Source organism: Saccoglossus kowalevskii, chromosome 10, assembly GCF_978046115.1.
Source record: "Saccoglossus kowalevskii chromosome 10, keSacKowa6.1, whole genome shotgun sequence".
Classification (NCBI taxonomy): Eukaryota; Metazoa; Hemichordata; class Enteropneusta; family Harrimaniidae; genus Saccoglossus; species Saccoglossus kowalevskii.
The window spans coordinates 24,932,733-24,951,242 of record NC_140650.1 but is presented as its reverse complement, the minus strand read 5'-3'; the positions used below and the strand labels follow the sequence as shown (position 1 = coordinate 24,951,242).

At 34.4% G+C, this 18,510-nt stretch overlaps 1 protein-coding gene across 1 annotated transcript in view; it reads right to left on the bottom strand.

Moving 5' to 3' along the window:
* LOC102805119 (RNA-binding protein 41-like) overlaps positions 1 to 18,510 on the bottom strand; it is an 82,267-nt gene that overhangs the window by 11,028 nt on the left and 52,729 nt on the right. Inside the window, exons 5-6 of the mRNA XM_006815405.3 lie at positions 12,906 to 13,122; positions 1,140 to 1,591 (exon numbers count right to left, since the gene is read on the bottom strand). Of these exons, the coding sequence (XP_006815468.1) occupies positions 1,140 to 1,591; positions 12,906 to 13,122 (669 nt within the window). The remainder of the gene's footprint in view (positions 1 to 1,139; positions 1,592 to 12,905; positions 13,123 to 18,510) is intronic.

The window sequence follows — 18,510 nt, the reverse complement described above, 5'->3', positions numbered from 1 at the left end:
ATATACAAATAGTGAAACATATATGTTATCTTATTATATTATAGAAATGTTTGGCTCCTACAAAATATGTTGCCATACAATAGGATATCGTTATATCCGATAGTTCAGTTTGATGTACAGTTGACATTTCAGTTCAACAACTTAAACTATAATATCAGTAGAAACCTAATTTCCAATAATCAATTATGCTATTTACAAAAAGGCGCATCAACTGTAACTTTTGGAAAGTAGAATGGAATTGTAACCGGCCACTGCACCTGATATAAATAGGTTCAATTATTGGGGGGGGGGGATTAAATCCCTATTTATGATTAATTTGGTTAAAAGAGTTTAATTCACAAATATACATATATATTTGAAGAATGTATTCAATTTGATGGTGATTGATTTGTTTACCTGAACGAATAAAGCATATAATATAATATATATGCAATGAGGCACAATACTGGCATTAATGAGGAGGCGAAGCAGTTTCTGCGTGTATTTCCTGTACAACAACCCGAAGGACATACTACAGATATTGGTTTAATAAGCTACTTTTCGTCCAAAGGTTTGTTTCTTATCCTTGATTCTTCAAATGCTTTGCATGAGCATAAATACAAATTACACACTTGATACAAAAATAGAAACAAACAAGCAAGTCAAAACTCATACGACCACGGCAATGCGACTTGCCACAGCAAGCAAACACACACATCAAGCCAAAATGTAGCATTCTAGGTAATTCATAGTGTCTGTGCAGGTAACTATACCAACTAATTTCTCGCTTGATAATAAGTGTAAAATTTGATTTAGAATGACACATAATAAAAAGATTGATATTTGAATGATATACACTAACAAAATGAGTTACTTGTGACATTATTATTATTGGGTGTATTTTCAAGTGACCCGAATGCACATTTACCGGCTCAGATAACTGCGGTGGTTCACTTAATAGGTGAATGGATATTTCACTCTTCTGGAAATACCAATAACTGGTCTGTTCGAATTCATTCTATGTTATTAATCAACATTAGTGACGGTTGTGTATTCTAACAAATGCTTATGTCAAGCTTGTTATCATATTACAATCAGTGCCGTTATGAACTTCCACGGCGAAAGATAACTCACACAATCATTAAAATGACTAACTGTACCTTATTAGGGCTTCCGGGTTCGTAATCCTTAAATCTGGGTAATCCCCTGAGCACCTCACAACTCAGCCTGTTTTTGACAATTTGGTCTTCTGGAATACTTTCAATATCGCCTTTTATCTTGACAGGTTTGTTATTGATCATGTGTTCAACTTTAGCTGTCATACTGTCCACGGCACTTGTCAGCAACAAATCTCCATCGTTTACACCTGAAGGAATAGCCTCTTGACTGCCATATTGAGATGAGCTGACAACTGGTAGTGATGTACAGCCACAAATTGCTGCTTTATCTTCCTTAATGGCTGGCCCAGCTATGGCCAATGTACACTCAGCATGTGGAATTTGTGATGATTTAGTCTTGTGCTCGTTTACCTTTTTTATTTTCCCAAATAACTCCTGTGCGATGCAGTCAAGGTTATTGATCGGATCTTCTTCTAATCCCCGGGGGATTTCTCCTGTAAAATGTGTACATAAATTTAATGTAATTTCTCACAAATATAATTCAGATTCATACTCAAATGAAAAAATAGAGTTGGCACAGTTGGATTTGAGGAAGCGATTTGGGAAATCTTCAAAATCAATTCATTTATTAAGACAGTTACGAGTACAGTAACTGTATACGTGCATATTATTTTTTCATTTTGTTTTTTTGTCATTTTGTTGAATAAGAGGAGACATAATTTTTATAATAACTGTGGTCCTTCGTCTCGGCGTTCGATATAACATAAACAAATATATGACAGCCAACATTGGGTACGTTTTTAAAAACGATCTTTTATGAGCTAAACAACGGACATCTGAAAGAATAGGGTGGACTCTTTCATGGTGTTATGTCGACAGATAAAAGTCATTCAAAAAGACAGTCATTGTGCAAAAAGGAGCCAGTTTATGTTTTTGTATTTGTGATTATGATTGGTGAAGGCATAATATTGATAAGAAAGGGGAACAGTATTCTTTAAAACAAAATTGCTGTTAGTCAACAATTTAAATTCAACATCCCGCCATGCTCAATGTACGTACCAAATTTGCATGAAATATGCTCATTTGATTTTGAGCGTGTGCATACACATCTGACAATATTTGTAAGATATGTATATTTTATGTGAATAAGTTTGTCCAGGCATGTCCGTTCGGATATGGCACTGAAACAGCATTCGTTAACACAAAATGATCGACAGTCATTTTTTTAAAAACATCTATGGAAAAAGATGCATCAAGAAACCATTATAATTAATATACGTACCAAATTTTAATGATCCATGCATGCACGTACATACATGGCATGTCAGAAATGATCAATGCGGATGAATTGTTAGCATTAAAATCGCTGCCACCATCTTGATCTTGATGCATGCGCATATTTCCTTTGCAGGTGACTGCCAGCGAGATGAAATCCAAGTTTAATCGCATTACCAAGTAGATTACATTTTTGACTGACATACTGTGTTAAATACTGTATACATTGCACATTATGATGATTCATACCGCCAGTCGGTAGTGTGTCTGTAAGAATGCCAACTAGACGGAGTACAGAACATCAATAGCAAATTGGACTGTATGTATGGATAATGAAATGGAACACCGTGTCTTTCACTTTTCAATTCAACTAATGGTCAATAATCGTAGTCGTCTTGCTTGTCAATACATTATTACAAATTAATTAAAAAAGTACACTGTTGCAGAAATTGTATAGATAGTTAGCACGAGTAACATTGTGTATGTATATGGGATAAAGTTTATGTCCAACATGTAGCCCAGCAATCTTACTAGCTACCTGTCACGTTTTGCAATATTTTCCTGAAGGTCACGACGACGTCGACGTCACGACTTTCATTAACCCCGAAAGTCGTTTGAACTTCTAAATTGCATGTACTTACTTAAATTAGTCGTTACTAATGGACATTGCACATTCACCAGGTGACAAGATTTAGTTACGGTAACCGTTTATCGGTAGCACGGTGCTTACATTTATAAGCTCACTTAACGGATTGTCTAATTGGGTTAGTCGAATAGAAAATAAAGCTAATTGCAATTTTTACAAAAGCCATTAATCCCATCTCCAAATTAAGATCATTTATATGTGCAACAAAAATACATTTTGTTCAAATGTTGATTATGGGTTGGGTTCAATTTGCAGCAGCAAGAGCCAATCAAAACAGTCTACGATGAGAACCATTCAAAATGTATTTTACGATCAGCTCAATACTTAATAATGGCTTCACAGTGTTCCGAACCATCCTATAAAGCTTTATACATTTGTCATATTGACGAAAGTTTTAATAAATCTCCATTCAACAATAAATGAACACAAAGCAATATTTGGAGGTGTTATATTACCAATATAAAATGACGACAGTACTCACATTCAATGCTGGCATGAAATCTTACCCCTCCCTAATTAGTCATTCATTTTAGTTTGATGAAAGAGGCACGCCGTTTCCATGGCACAGTGCAAACATATGTTTGTACACGGGTCTATTTAGCGTGGGATATGGCTGATAGACCTGACCGATTGTGAAAGATATGGTGTCCGCTGTTGACGACTATCGACATCTTGATAAGTGTCGACCAGGGAATCCCACAAAAGCAATAGCTATGGCATGTTATGTCGAATCGTACAGCGTATAAGGCATTGGCTTGTAGCTTTACGTAAACACCTTGTAATCAATTTTAATATACAGTAGAGAACATTACACTTATTCGTGGGTAAATACAGGTTTAAGCAAAACTAAACAATCTTTAGATTTAAAAAAAAGAACGTTAGATGTTGCCCAAAATTATCCACAATTCAAACGGTTTGGCTGACCTATCGCGTATTTTTAGAGCGACACGGTCGTCGTGCAACGCGCATTCAAATCGTTTATTTCACACCATTGTATATGTGTATGCAATCTGACTAAAATCTAATGTGTACGGGCTTCAATTATTTTGGCTATAAACGTATTTTTATGTTATTTTTTATTACTTTTGTTATTAATACCTTTTTATTTAATTATTTCACTTTGATTTGTATTTTTTTTTAAATTCCGCCCTACATACATCTGAGCCTCTGCCTATGTAACGAGATTTCAACGAGACCCACTATCGACGATTTTAGTCAACGAATCACAGACCTCTGTATATAGCGCACCTGATGACGTCAGCGGTCAGAGTTAGGTCACAAACACACTCAAATAAAATGGCGGATTATACCGATGCAAACGGTGAGTTTATTAGTGTCAAATGCAACGAAAGTCATCTTTTATTTTCATGTTTATATTGTGGATTGAATGGTTCCAGTTTAGGTCGTTATTTTGCGTAGTTATTCCGGAGTGACGATTTTTTTTCCATCGGTTCGACCGAACACCGGTATCTTTTTCCAGACCGGTGATGTTTTGTTGACGATCGGACCAAAATTGTATCATGTATCAATGTATCAACACTTTGTACATTTATTAAAGTAATTGAGTTGATTTGAACTGGAATAAAATATTTTTTATTTGGAAAACATCGCAATTGATGAGGAAATATTGTTTGCTCCAATATCCTGCGTCTATGCCTTGTGCCGGTACCAGTGACCGTTATACAATATAAAATCAGTTTGCATTGTTTACTATAGTTGTTTACAGTGTTCTAATCATCATGATTTACTTATTTTTCGTTCCATTCTAGATAATTATGCTCAGTGTTTGGTATAAATTTGAAGTGATGACGATATAAACGAACCTTGGCAGCGACGTTGGCTGACAAAGATGCATCAGGAAGTGTACGCATTTGTTGAAAATGAAAAAAAAATATTCAATGTAATGACAAAAATTGTAAAATGCTGTGGAATCTCTTCTGTGAATAAAACATATAATAGTAATTTTCTATTAATTGTTTATTCAAGTGGGCAAATTATAATGTGCAGGAAGATTGTCCGTAAAAAAGTATGAAAAGTGCAACCGACAGTCTGTATAAAAGGAGGGCTGTGATTGGCTGTTACTTTCGCGAGATTTGATTCTTGTTGACTTTCACAATTACCAAAACTACAATAAATATATACTAGATCAAAATAAAATATATATACAAAAAAACCAGGATCTTATTTTAATCAGATTGGCGTGTATGGAACCCATATCGAACGGAACGCGGTGACACTACTAAGGTGTTTCAAACTAATGTACATAAAGATAAAGATCAATGTACTAGACATTGATCTTTATGTCAATGCACTAAATTAGTTGCGAGATCCCGCGTGAAATCGAACGTAAATACTGGACAAACAAAAGTCATAGCGTCGTAGTGAAACTATTTTTTACGGTATTTTCACACTCAACAATGTGCTATACAAATTTGATGATCAATTTTGATGAAGTAAAAATATCTCAAAGTCATATTCTTCAGTAAAATTTCAACATAAACTAAAAAAATAGTAATTCAAGTTCAAAATTAAATTATTTGTTGTTTTTTCCCTCTTTCCCGCATTATCTATTCAATGTATTAATGAAATTCCAAAATCTTAACAATCCAATTATGAAAACACATTAGACTACTGCTAAATATAATACATAATCCTATATTAATGATAAAATGAGGTTATTATCAGAATACCAGAACAAGTATTCGGAGGTCTATACGATCGAGTTACACATCGTTCCTGTCTGCAGCCATAATTTTGATTAGGAATGAATAACAGCCAGCAAAGAGGATCGTTGAGGTTCGTTCATTCGTGATTATTTGAGTTCTGAGGCGAGATTACGACTATTGCTGCGTCATATCAACTATGCTAGAGGACAGACAACTGCGGTAATTCCTTATATATATAGTTTCTTGGAATTCGAAGGTTCACACCCACGTACAAATCCCCACGCCAAAAAACAACAAAAAGTACACCGTCATTAAAATATTTTTTTCAGCCTATGAAACCAGCCTACAATTTAATACATGGCATAATAGGAACATATGGTAAAAGCGTTATACTACTCACAAAATTACAATTATCCACTAAAATACAATGAATAAAAAAACTCGTGACCCCCAACTTTTTGAAGTCAATATCCTTATATTGCCCCGGAATACAATTTATTGCAAAATGAATAAATTCTGGGTATTAGGCTTATACTATAACTACGTTTTTGATTGGCGAATTTCAAAACAACATTAACATTAAATAACATTGCTAATTAAATAGTAGGACAGAAATTAGAAATTGACAATTGAAAAAACATTTTTTTGTGACTCAATGCAAGTAAACGAACAATACGATCGTCGCAATTCATTCGTCGATTTTCAAAGAACTAGTCTACGTCACAGTATATGAACAGTAGTGTCTAAACTAGTAATGTGTGAACATATTTGATGCATCATGGTTTAAAAAATGGTTACAATAACTACACCAAAATATTGCAGTTGCACACAAACGTTTACGCAAAAGAACGTGGCACACCAAGAAACTTCGTATGGAATATCTTTCTATTATTTGTTATGACTTTATTCACTTTTATGAGACGAAATCATTTTGCAAATAAGGAAGACATCCGTATTTCGTGCGAACGCATGTATATGACTTTAAAACACGTCAATGCGACGTTCAAACGAGTAATTGTGGTCGACTAGTTAGGTTTGCGCTGCAACATGTAATATACGGTAACTAAGAGAAAACTACTTTGAATAATTATTAACACACTAATTTGTTTCATTAGCAAACTCAATTAATTTAGTCAATTCTAAAATTAACATAAATTAAGTCGCACACTGACCATGAAATGAATATACTTGCAATGTAATTACGTTAATGCCGGTTATAAAACTTAATGGCATAACAGTCTCAGCGGTACAACAATTAGTAAGCATACTTTTGCAGATGTGTACATTTTCTTCATATCCTAGATGTCATGTCAAATTTTAAATAAAAAAATCGCGTTATCAGATATGTGGAATTTGATGATGCGTCTTACAAGGTAATACATTAAAATCGATACATTCTAGTAGAACAAGTAGGTTTTTTTTCTTGCGTCTATCGGCGACAGCAATAGGTTGTGTGCAGCGACATTGGGAGCATGTGGCGCCCGGAGATAATTAACCTAGAGTATGTCAAAATGACTCAATGATTGCATTACAATTTCTGTATCTGCTAACAATATAGAATTGAATTGTCAAGATGCTTTCTTTGTAGACTGGCAGCTGTTATCTCCAATTGATACAGCTTGGGAATGGAAATGGGAAGCGCATACTGTTATTGCATTTAAGTCAAGTAATATACATTACTGGTCCATTCAAATTAACCACAAGGGAAATTCTAGGAGTCATTGTAGCACATTTCAACATGCTATCATTCGTGTACAAACAACACATTCAATCATATTCATCAATTGTTGTAGCTGTCACAATGCTGCTGGTGCGAAATTATGATTGAATAATATCTGTAAAATGAGTCTACATAATAGATTATTGCATCTGCATAGCGATTTGGAAAACCAGGTAATTCACAAAGTATGACAGTTAATTTTGTTCAGTGTACAATGAAATTTAGTTTTTTGCCCTGGGGATACCGGTGACAGCATTTTACAATATGATGTACGAGTGAATTGTATAAGTTACTTTTAAAATAAAGTTTCCCTTTTTTTAAAGTTTGCTGCAAAGTATTAATTAATGATAAGATGATTATACTTTTGTTATAGTCACAATGTTAACAGTTGAATGTTGGATGTCATGTTTGAACGAATTTATGCATGCACGCTTGAGATCTCGTTTCGGAACTGCATTTTTACCTCGCAACTCATGTAAGCCATGACTTTATACAGACTTTAAATCAAAACATCCAGGTATCTCTCGGTGGTTGAGTATCATGTGTTACTGTTGAGTTGTTTAATGGATTCATAAACGACTGGTTTGTGCAGACATGTTATATGTGCTACCTACGTGAATAGGTCTTCCTACCTTAGCAACATTCCATCAGTCAAAGTGACCTATTTAACAATATTCTTGTCATAACAGCCAAGTGGAAGTGATCAAAATATCAATTTAGTTAACGGCTTCAGAGTCATGGCACTATTGACCAGGTAACAATGGTTACCACCCACAGAACGTGGATGCATCCAAAAATAAACTGCGGGGCACCTACATGAACTAAAGCGTCATTGCAATCATTTGCTATCAACAAGGGTTTAACCATATAAACAAAGTCAAAGGCAAAGTGTGAATCATGTACTTTATCTTTGTTGGTGGAATCGTGTTGCTATTATCAGATGTAATAAATCACACTAAAATCAGTAACCAATGACTCACCAGTAAGTATTTTGTATTATTTAAACAATAATGTAAACCCCGACAGCGCTATATTGGATGACGAGAATCCAATATGACGATATGGGGGAATCATTATTGTTGTAATAAATCACATCAGTTTTCTGTAGAAAATAACTTACAACTTCATAACTACATCTAATTCGGACAATGCTGATTTTTATAGAATCACAAAGTTTGTTTTTACACAATCCCCTAAATCATTAGATGTGTTCACCCAAATGAGCAATTCTAATGGTCCTTGCCTGAATATAAATTGCAAAATAATCGAAAATAAAAATTTCAGACATTCATACATATGGAATAAACTCATTCGTTCCTTCTTGACGTGTATTCACGAAGGCAAACACAGATGTTTTTTTTATGAATGTCGAATTTGCATATGTCCACGAAGATTCCAAACATGGTAAATGCCAATATTGGCTTTCAATTCAGATGTCTGTAGATTGTCACTTATTTATGGTGTTAGTAATGACTAAGTGGCGAATAGTCCGTCAATACATAGATGGTAGTTTAACAAGAAAGTCTAATTTGATTACTGTGAAGGGAAACCTAAGGCATGTATATATATGGTTCAAGTGGCAATTGATGAATTCTATTCAAGTATAAAACGCTGCATCCAACTGTGAAATTTAATTGCTTGGCAACATCTGTACATATTTCTGTGTCAAGTGCACTGTGAAGTGCTAATTGTAACTCAATTACAAGTTTGTTGTTTTTAGCGCTTCACAATTGTTAGCACACAGCTTGGGGTAAAGAATGATGTTAGAAAAACACACACACACAAATATAAGTACATTCAGGTGCACGAGTCATCAAAATAAATTTAAGGCTCTCGTATATAAAAGTGGGTTTCTGCGTAAGTATCTAATCAATTTATGTGCCAGTCACCAATCTCCACTGATAATTTTATTTCCTGTCTGGATATGTCAATAATGGATATTCAATTGCAATTCTCTGTTTTGAATACTGGATTTTCTGTCTCTATACTAAATATAGGATTTTATGTATGGATACTGGTTTTTCTGCCTGTATACAGAGTATTAGATGGTCTCTGGACACTAGATAATTTGTGTGTCTGTCTCGATACTCGATATTTGATTATGTATTTGGATACTAGGTATGTGGGCACATCTGCTAGTAATAGCTACACTAGTGGGATAAAAATTACCCTTAGCTTAAAAAGGCCATAAAGGCTTGATGGATGTGACTGTGTTAATTTGAAGACCCATTAAGTCAACATGCATTACATAAACCAGCAATCATTTGATGCACTTTCAATCGATGCCCAATAACAAAGTCAAATCAATGTTTGTTCAAGCATGATCAATCAACATTTGAACACAAGTATAAGCCGTACTAGTAACTTTACTGAAACGCTGATGTATTTATTTAGGTGCAGTTATCAATAGACGGGAAGTCAGGCCGAGTGCTGCAAAACTGAATTTCCTGGGGTACCCACGAAGTGTGTGCGTTTGGGTAACTCTGAACGGAGCATACATGTACGTGTCTTAGAGCGGCAATAGCTGTCACAATATCGTTTTTACATGTTCAAAAATAATATTTCAACCTGTTAAAGGAAAATATATTCTTATAGAACCTTGTATAATAATAAAAAGCAGTCAATGTAATCTCAGAACTTACAGAGCAGTAGCCAAAAAAATACACTGGCTGAAGACAATTGTAGTTATCGCCGTCATTTTAATTTAGAGAGTTGTGCTAATCACCCGGACCACAAAAACGCGGTAGTCACTGGATCTCGCGCAAGCTTGGTACATTGCATAACAAAGATGACGTCTGGCAAGGTGTACGACAGGAGATATTTATGGACACAAATACACGTGTTTGCTATGCAAATGCATCGCTTTTTTTAATATAACGTGAATATTACAAGCTTTTCCATTGAGAATCTAGATTAAATAACAAATGAGTGGATGGATGGATAACAATATACGATTTTTGTAATGCATGGCAAAAGCCAGTATAGAAATCCTGGAACGATGCATTAAAATATCGAAACATTGCGCATTTTTATTGTGTTATAGAAATCGTTATTCATGTTCCTCGAATAATACTACGTGTCCCACTTTTCTAATAGACAGATACATTTCAGCCACATTTTACTCTATATTTTGAAAATTGCATTTTCTAGTTACACCAACATTAAACTTGGTGACATTTGATAATTATTGATAAAATTCCAAAATTTGGAAATGAAAATTACCATTGAAACCACAAGAAGGCAATTATAAGCAATTATAAGTTAAATTTTACCACTAACTTTAAAAAATATACATACCAAAAGTTGAACTTGCCCTAGACCCTAAACATGTTTTTTAAGCTTGAAAGAAAATTGATAGAAACTGTTTGAGTTATTGTAACCACAAGAACAAGTTTTACAATAGAGACAACGACAAGTAGGAGGACAGACATTTTCCTGCCATATACCTTGACATTCATTAACGATGATAAATAGCGGGCAGTGCTATTCCATCATCTCTGAGAAACAGCTCAGGATATGTCAAAATGGCGATTTAACAATTTTACATTGAAATCGACTAGCTATTCGGCAAAAACATCGATGCTGGTGTAATATTTAACTGAACTGAAACACTCATTGTATTCCAGAAAAACTGACATGGAAACCATGACAAATGGCCACCGGTGTGTGTGGAAGTAAAACATACTGGTAGTGTATAATGTAATTATAGCGATGTTGAAGTAGTGTATTAATTACAACTATTGTATATTATAATTGCACAATGGCTATTGTACAATAGCCAAGTTTTATATTCCATTACTAAGCTCGTGTTCACGACAGAATCAGGGATTCCCGAGACGTCTGTTGTTGTTGTCTGTCAGAGATATCCTACATTGTATATGTACTAAAATAATGTTTCAGAGGGAACCTACAACACAAACTATACTATAATAGTAAATAAGCGTTGACAATGCACAGTCCTCGTTCTGTGTGTAATATATTAGTGTAATTCTTCTGCTTATATCGTCATGTGATCAGTCGGTACTAGTAATGTACTGTTACAGTAATGGACCAAGCATATTTGGTTGGATCGCTGACGAACGTAGTTAATACTGAGATTGATCAAAATTAGACAAGCCATCTCAGAGAAAGAGACGTTAAAATGACAAGCACCTGTAACGCAGTTAGTAGATGCATGATTATGCACCACCATGTTACAACATTTCAGTCGTATATGCAATCTCTGTTACGGATAAATTTACACACTGAGATCTCGTGGTTTTATATCATGATATAAAAATGAATGGAGCGGTTCCGGACGCGTTCATCAAGTACAAAAAGTTGATAAACTTGGTGACCAAAATGATCACCAGTCAATAATACTTGATCAAGTGATTAAAAAACATCAACATACACATGTAAGTCATCATACACGGTATTTGTGTGTTTGTGAATAAGGTCAGTCAAAGCTAGCCCTGGATCCGCGGCTTGTCAGAGCGGGCATTATTCGATATTCGATAAGTAAGACACAATAGACAAAAACAGCAAGTGTTATTATGCTGCACACCCACACCCACCTCATTTTGCTATACCAGGATCCATGGCGGTCTTGAGTGGGCAGCTGAAGAACAAATATAAATAACACCCTTTTTGACAATGTATATCTGAGACATGGTCCCTGGGAAGCGGCGAAACCCAAAATAATAGACCCCGATTTCGTCAGAAACAAAAACTTTAGATATTGATATAGAGATCAACTCTAATATTGCCTGACAACTGTGAATGCATATCGTGACGGCTTATTTGTGTTCAAAGATGTGAACACTCACAACCTCTGAACTCAAAGATGATTCTGAAAGAACTTGTAGCATTGCATGGGCTAACGGTTATGCCATTAAAATCATCTACAAAATGTGTATCTTTCACTATTGAATTATGCTACACATGCATGTGACATAATAGTTATTTTGCCAAAGTTATGCAGGATCATACCATTTGCAGTTACACATTTTAACACCCTTGATGCTATAGGTCGGTGTTCGTTGCAATGCGTCGTGTTCGATATGGGTCATATGTCGTGTATAAAATGCATTGCACGTATAATTCAAATGCTCCCACTACCACCAGCGACTACAACTCTTAAAACATTATATTATATTATAGTTAAATCTGTTACGTCAAGCATTGATTTATACATTTTCAAATTAAGATATAGAAAACTGTGTAAATATGGCATGTGTTTTATAAACTATTTCTGAATTGAATGAGAGACAATACATTAAAGAAAGTACCACAGTCGCGCGTCCATGTTCTTCAAAACTCTTGTGGCTACATTGAGCTAAGTAATGGTCCACATCAATAGACAGTTTATCTTTCAATGACTGGATTGCATGTGCTAATCTATATTATATTATATGCATCATATACTTTAAAATGACGTGAAACATAACAATTTGGCAATGAAGTCAGGTATATGCCATTAAATGAAATGGTTGAATGCAAACTTAGAACGAACTCCTTACTTGCAATTAGATGATTCAATGATTCGGCTTTATCAGTTCCGTGATAAAGAGATCTTTCTATTTCCATCTCATGTCGGCTCATTGATTTCACATGCAAAAAAGTTTCAGGTTGCTTAGCGGATAACACTGTTTTCCGCAATTCTATTCTCCGTTTTATCTCCTTCACTTTATTTTTGTACGCCAGGGGATCCATACTGGACTTTCTTTTTTTCGTTGGCTGCAATTAAAAAAAGGAACTATAATGTAATCACTAAATTTGAATCTGGAGTCTAATATTTCATCATTATTAATTTCGCCAATGTCGGTCGATTTTAAACAAGTAAATAAATATTCCACGGCATAATTTGTGCTTATATAACAGCAAACATATTCATAATAGAAAATTACATATTCTAAAATGATAGTCTGAGACCGCACATCACCTACGAAAAGTGAATAGCAAATATAAATTTTAAATAGCACGGTATGAGTCTCAAAAAGAGATACCATCTCGAAATAAGATGATAAAATAAACGCCCCACTCGGAATCTGTAGAGAATAAATACGATACAATCTATCTGGGATATAGTCTACAGTAGTTACAAATGCAACTTAACGCTGAGTGAATGATAAAAACAAATGATACAAGTAATGGTCGACGATTCGATGACAACAGTACAGCAGATAAATCAGCGTAACAATCTTCTTTGTGACAAAACGTAACATGACCTATAGTACGACTGTAGAGCAACCGTCATTATTTTCGCAATCGCAGGTATCTGTGGAAGTGGAGCATTCACCGCGTACCATATTCGTGTCGCGCATTTATCATTTTCGTTTTGCATTGCATCCGGGTCAAGCAGTTGTTTCATTTCTCTTGCATCATATATTTTTTAATCATGAATTTTAACCACTAGACTGGAGATGTAAACGTGCTCTGGGAAAACATAAGTATCGCCGCATAACGTCTATGATTGTCAATGTCTTTGAGGTCATTTTTCTATGAGATGATCTAGTAAAAAATAAAATCACTATGGCTGACCCAGTCTAGTTGAAACGCAGTGTCACAATGGTGTATTAAAACGCGTGATAAGAATATGTTATATTAGAAGGAGATAAATTGGCGACAGAATGCGATACATTTGCAAATCCATCTATTCGGTTAGCTGTACTATATAGCGATATAATAAATCTAAAACGCTTCTTCTTATTTCAACAATGTGGCATTTGAATATTATTTTACCCATTCGGCAATATAAAGAGTAAATTAGTGAGAATAAGGTTAACAATTTTGCAACCACTACTCTAATTCCATCTGCCGTGTAGGCAGACGTAAGGATTTAAAATACAGTCAGCACAGTACAGGGATGCTAGTGAACCCTTTCCAATGATCATCAAAGCATCTAACACTTACAGCATGCATTAAGCACAATGAGAGGAGATACGACTTGAAAGAACAGTCTACATGTCTGATTAAGTATGGCCAATAGTGGAGTGATCAAGCTGGGAGCTGTCAGTGAATTATAATAACAAACCTTAGCTAGCACATATAATAATTAACTGTATAAACAGAAAAGAAATGGAATATTATAAAAGGTTTCAAGTACAAAAAGCCCTCAGTTCAGTTATATTGAAATATGTCATTGCATTATGAAATGTGCACTTATTTTGACAGGCTGTTTCTAAAGTAATCAAGCTGTTGTGTTTGAATAGACCGCTGATACACTCAAAGAATGCCCTTAGGACTGCTTATAACACAGTACAAGACTGGTGTTGCAATAAGCACGGTTAACATTTCACACAGCTATTTAAATGACACAATATAATTTAAACTTTCCTTTTTGAACATAATATCGATTAAACTAATGAATTTAGCAATTTGGTTAAGGGCCGATAATTGAATTGTGAAACTGTGCAGTAGAAGAAAAGTGACAGAAAGTGAATATAATCAACCTTAATATACATCTAAATCTTGCATACATTTTATGCAAGATTTAGATTTATATTAAGGTCATTTACGTATATTAGGGCCACACATAAAAATCCCAAGATTGAAGGGCATAATCGAGACACTACGAACATTCAAAATTAAAATTGTCCCATCAAACTTATATTCAAGATGCATTGAATAAATTCAAAACCAAGTGAGTAAGTTAAAACTCGATACCTCATAGCCTACCCAGTTTTCACAAAATACAGACAGAATTTGCTCAGAAGATATTTACTGAAAACCTGAGTTGAACAAAAATCACTAAAATACCAAAAACCAAAACCAACCAACACCAAAAATGTCAATAAACTTACAACGATAATCTTAATGGAATCAGCCCAGTGTTGAAAATGAGTTGTGTTTAATATGTTAACAAATACAAGTGAGAGCGGGTAAAAGGGTGAATTAGTCTTAACTGTATAAAGTTCATAATGTATCATGAATACTTGGATTATATGTGTGTAGTTATATACTATACACTGTGAGTACATGTCAAAGACTTAGCTTGTGCATTAACAACTAGCCACTGTGGGACTGTTCTCATTGAATTCCATTTTGAACCTGTCTTCTATGAACATGGACTGAGGGCGTGATGAAGACCATGTCTGCAGTAGTGGTTTGTCGTTAATACGAATCTTGTGTTTAGTTTGTGTTGTAATGTACGTAACTTAATTTGCCTGTAATTACATTAATTTGACACGCTGATTGTCTCTGAGATTATCCCTGGGGTCAATAATCCTAACTGCATAGGGTTAATATTGGACCATGCATACTTAACACATATATGTGTAGCTATATATTATATATCGGGGATTCGGTTTACACATTAACAACTAGTCACAGTGGGACCATGCTCATTACACTCCATTTGGAACAGTTCTTCTTAGAACAGTTACTGTGTCTTGATGAGAATCACATCCGCCTGCAGTGGCGAGATGCCTTTGATCACAAGTTTGATCTTTGTTTGCCAGTAATCACATGCAAAATGAATAATCAAAATACATGAATAATGAGCAAACTGTCATAAGACAGAAAGATGGACACAGACTGACATGCCCAAATTACTCGTCCCTGAACATATTGAAACATTATTTAGAAATAACAAGATTGGGATAAACACGACTACATACTCTATTTTGCAGGATCATTTCACTCGACATATGCTAGTTGAGAGCTTAATTGTCATCCGATTCATTCGTGAAGTTCCAATAAAAACATCTGCATGGTTATGGATTTTAATATCACCTACTGCATGCATTTGTAATATTATACCAAGTAATATATATTTGTAGTTCTAAATAGCAGATGAAAAGTGCTTAGTGCTGCAGCTTATGGAATTTAGTGACTTTGTCCATTAGACACGCGTAGATTAGGATTCAATTCTCTAACTTTTAAGAACTAGATGGAAATGCTTATAGAATGTAAATCTGTCAATCTTGCAGTCAGGTAGAAATTTAAAATTACTATCAGACTGTGGATTTTGATTGCAGTGGTGGATGTAGTTGTTTTGGTCGTGTGGGCAATGGTAGTGGCGATGAGATGCTGTCCTTTATGATTGCATACAAATTGCTTAAATCGATCAGTTAATAATACATTGTCTGTATTATTTCTTCAGGGTTAAGTGTATGCTCTTTTTAGAAAGTTGTAAAATGTTGATTGTATTACACTTGTATAGGAGTAAAGCCATAACAGTTAGTCTTATTTAATCCTAATCTGGGAAATCTGGATACAATTCTGTGACATGTTAATGTGTTGTCAGGATAATGCAATGTTATGTAAAAGATTATATAGACATGTCGTGGTGCCCACTCTTGTGGATTACAAGAGTAAATGTTATAAGCATCATTTCAGTCACAACAATTACATATATATGATGACGAACTTTTTTATGTATCCATTGCTAAAAACGCTGATTATAGTTATTAAATCTCCAAAAGATTTCAACAACTCATTTAAATTAGGCCGAATGCTCCCTTTCTTAGGTCAACAAATTGTGCTCCCTTTCTTAGGTCAACAAATTAGCATTAAAAGGTTATTTTTATAAGCTTCATCTCGGTCACAATTACCTATATATGATCAATTTTGACCTTCAGTACGCATTACCAAAAACGATGATTATAATTATCAAACCTTTCACCAATCCATGTTAATAAGGCCAAATACTCACTTTCTTAGATCAACAATTTAGCATGAAGTTAGAAAATAGAAAACTAGAGATTGTACTATTAACTTTTGTTGTTAGTGTTCGTTAAAAAAAATGTAAATTTAGCATTTACAGATTTATATATTTAAATATAGACGTTATATGGTAGATTTAAAAATATATATAACAGTATTTTGAATTCTCGCCAATGTCAGTTCATCACTGCAGCTCCGCACTTTTTATCAATATTGATATCATGAAATGTACTGTTTAGTGCGTTTTCCATGTATCTTTAAATGTTATGTTTAGCCCATTCTCTTCATGTACTAGTCTTGATTGTATATCTTGAAGTATACAATTTATCTTGTTCCCCGTAAATCATGAAATGTACCACTTAATCTGTTTTCTCCGTAAATGTACCATTAAACGTCTGACTAGTTTTCGGACAAATCTGGCCTTCACCTGTATATGTTGAATGAATTATTTCCAAACTCAGAAGCAAACAGTCAATCAACAACTTTAATCAATAACAAGAGTTAATCTCCTATTTCCCAACGTTATGCTTATCTATGAAAGTCAGTTTTTGACCTTATATAGAAAGGGTAGAAAGCTTTCGGTGATTTAATCATAATTAGCATTTATGGTAATACGTTTTAGAGTGAAGTTTGAATGATGTATTTATGAGTTCAATCCCATTTTAAACAACATATATATATTTTAGCAGTATATATGCCATATAGTATATGGGAGCTACCCCTTTTATTACTGTACATTTTATTCTCCGCCTTTGAAAGATAATCATGAAAACCAGGAAGTGAAACTCATTTACGAGGATGCACTGTATGTATAAACTGCTATTCATTATGGATGAGTGACATATATATATATATATATTTCGGGATCCATATTCATCCTAGCAGTTGTATTGTAAAACATACTTTTGTGTACAAGTCCAGTGGTAGATGCCCAATTATACTACTCTTTACACAGAGATAATATATTTCACCACTCAGTAGAAGATTGGCTTAATCTGGCCCTAAATTTCCTGTTTACTATACCCGCATTGTGGGGTTTGGCTCTGTATTATGCTTAGATTGTATTTAGTGTGATTTGAAATTTGCTACTGCACCTGTGCCATCTATTACTTTCTAATTCTCTCCATATTTAACCAACCCAAACTGTACCCTGGCAATTGGAATTTGACATGCTAAACAACCCTTTATGATCAAAGCGAAATGAAATTGCTTGGACACATTATTTTACATCAATGTCTATCAAATGTAAACCAATTTCCATCTGTTGATCGAAAATGATAAATAATGTGTGACCAACAAAATAGTTACATAACCAAGTTTATATATGTATGCAGACCAAAGCTTCATTTTCAAACTACCCTGTCTAGTGTTGTTTCAGACAGTAGCATATTGCAAAGCACAAGTTTGTTGCAGCTATTACAATAGAACAATGCTCTACGAGGCTGTTGTTGCAATGCT